This window comes from Zerene cesonia, chromosome 27, assembly GCF_012273895.1.
Source record: "Zerene cesonia ecotype Mississippi chromosome 27, Zerene_cesonia_1.1, whole genome shotgun sequence".
In the NCBI taxonomy this organism is placed as follows: Eukaryota; Metazoa; Arthropoda; class Insecta; order Lepidoptera; family Pieridae; genus Zerene; species Zerene cesonia.
Window position 1 is genome coordinate 2844077 of NC_052128.1, and position 2125 is coordinate 2846201.

Sequence of the window (2125 nt, forward strand, 5' to 3'; positions counted from 1 at the left end):
CAAAATAAAGCTACTCACGGATTATTAGCTTGATAGTAATCAAGTGCAAAAATGGGCGATGGATCCTGGACTATTAATTATTATAATTTAATGTTATATGTTGCCGTTTTAATAATTCGGAATTAAATTTTTACTATAAAGATATCAATTTATATTGCTCACGTGACTCAAACGTTATCTATCCAGGTTTTTTTTTCCTTTAATTCATATGAATTATTTATTAAATTTACAGGATTTGTACGAAGACGTCGACTATGGAGTGCTCTCACCGCAGACGAAGATCAAAGTGAAAGTGAACCCCTCAGGTAGAAAGTGTCGCTTATATTTGTATCCGGGGCGCGGTTATATATGCAGTTGTTTATATAATTGGTGGTTGTATGTTGATTGGATGCACAGAACCTATAACAGATTGGATGTATGAATATAAAAATTGAATTGCTCCGTTGCGGCGTGAAAGATAAACAAACAAACAACACACTTTCCCATTTATCATATTCTAGCTTTTGCCCGCGGCTTTGCACACGTTAAATAGTTTAACAGATGTTATTATATACTCAAACCTTCCTCTTGTATCATTTTATCTATTAAAAAAACCATCATAATCCGTTGGGCAGTTTTAAAGTTTTAAATATGTGCTGCCTGGTCATTGACTTTTGAAGCATACGTTTATTTTTACTATATTCACACATTTTAAAGCTTAAGTTTGTTTGTTTGCTTGAACACATCTCAGGGACTGCTAATGCGAGTGCAAAATGAAATGATTAATTTTAAACGACAATATTTTTGATTTGAGTATCCCCACATCACTTCCACTTGCTTTGCTTATTTAAAATATAGTATTTAATTTAGGATTTATTTACTTCTATACCTTACACTGCCTATTACGAACTAACAAATTTTCATGTCTATGCAGCTATATCTATAATAGACTTTGCTTATATCTCCGCCACTTAATACAGTGTAAAACTCAATATAAACAAGAAAAATGTATTCATTGCGGTTTTTGTATGCAGGTGTCGTTATACTTCGTGCGGACGCGCAGCCATCGTTCGCATACAACGCGATCCCAACGCGAACGCCTTACTCACCACTCAATGACGTATTTAGACTTAAAAAATAGTCGATAGACATAAAAGTAGCCACCGCATTGTTTGAAAGCCATCTTTTGCTAAAGAACACAACCCCAAGAATGTTGAAAAAGTGCCAATCGAAAGGGGTGTTTCATATTAGCTAGTATCTTAATGTGATCAAACTCGTAAAACAAGTTATCAATGTAAAAATTTAACTGGGTTTAATAAACATTATACATAACTGTTATGAATTGTCCAAGTGACCTTTTGGGCTTTTTGGGTTGCCATCACGAATATTGTGACGACCTACCAGATATAAATTTTAAATTTATATAACTGTCCATGAAACATCCCCTTTTTCAATAGATTTCAATAACATTAAAATTCCTATTAAAGACTATTGAGGTCTACAAGTACAATATAGAGAAGTCTTTAATCTTATGTTTGATTTCTAATTTTGTGAGTTAAACGCAGCATGATGGATCTCAAAAGTTAACAGTTTGTGCTTTCCTTCTTTTAGGCAGATCGAGGATCTTTTTAAGATATTTGTGTTCAATATTAAAATCAATACTTCATTGTTTAAAAAATTCATTAAATAGTCTCTCTGTTGGATTTGAACTGGTGTGATGTTACCAAGTGGGTCTAGCAACTTGCCTAGTTAAAGATTACTTATTTATGATATTTGCTACTAGTGTGATTATGGACATAATAATGTTGAATTGATATTGCCATTACGTTGTACTTAGAATAAGGATGTACATTGTATGTGTCGTAGATATAAGGTTTTTTTAGAAAATAAAAATAGTTAACTTAAAGTATTGTTTTACTAACCTACATTTCTACACATCTATTTATCATATTATAATACTAAGCAGTTCTAATGTTCACGTGGATTTAAAAATTATTCGATGGAACGTTTGCGATGACTTCATTATTCTATCTGAATTTCGCCTCGGCTATACTTCTGAAAATAAAACAAGAATAAAAATTTATCGCATATTTTTAGGCAAGAGATGACAAGACATTTGCGTATGGAATACTTTATTATTTTATCT

The 2125-nt window shown here is 32.0% G+C and overlaps 1 protein-coding gene across 2 annotated transcripts in view; it reads left to right on the forward strand.

Moving 5' to 3' along the window:
- LOC119837506 (alpha-N-acetylgalactosaminidase) overlaps window positions 1-1885 on the forward strand; it is a 47513-nt gene extending 45628 nt beyond the window's left edge. Inside the window, exons 9-10 of one of the 2 annotated variants that reach the window (XM_038363105.1) lie at window positions 233-308; window positions 1014-1885. In XM_038363105.1, coding sequence (XP_038219033.1) covers window positions 233-308; window positions 1014-1120 — 183 coding nt within the window. In that variant the 3' untranslated portion in view covers window positions 1121-1885. The remainder of the gene's footprint in view (window positions 1-232; window positions 309-1013) is intronic. The other variant, XM_038363106.1, reaches the window with a different exon arrangement.
- Window positions 1886-2125: the final 240 nt, after the last annotated feature.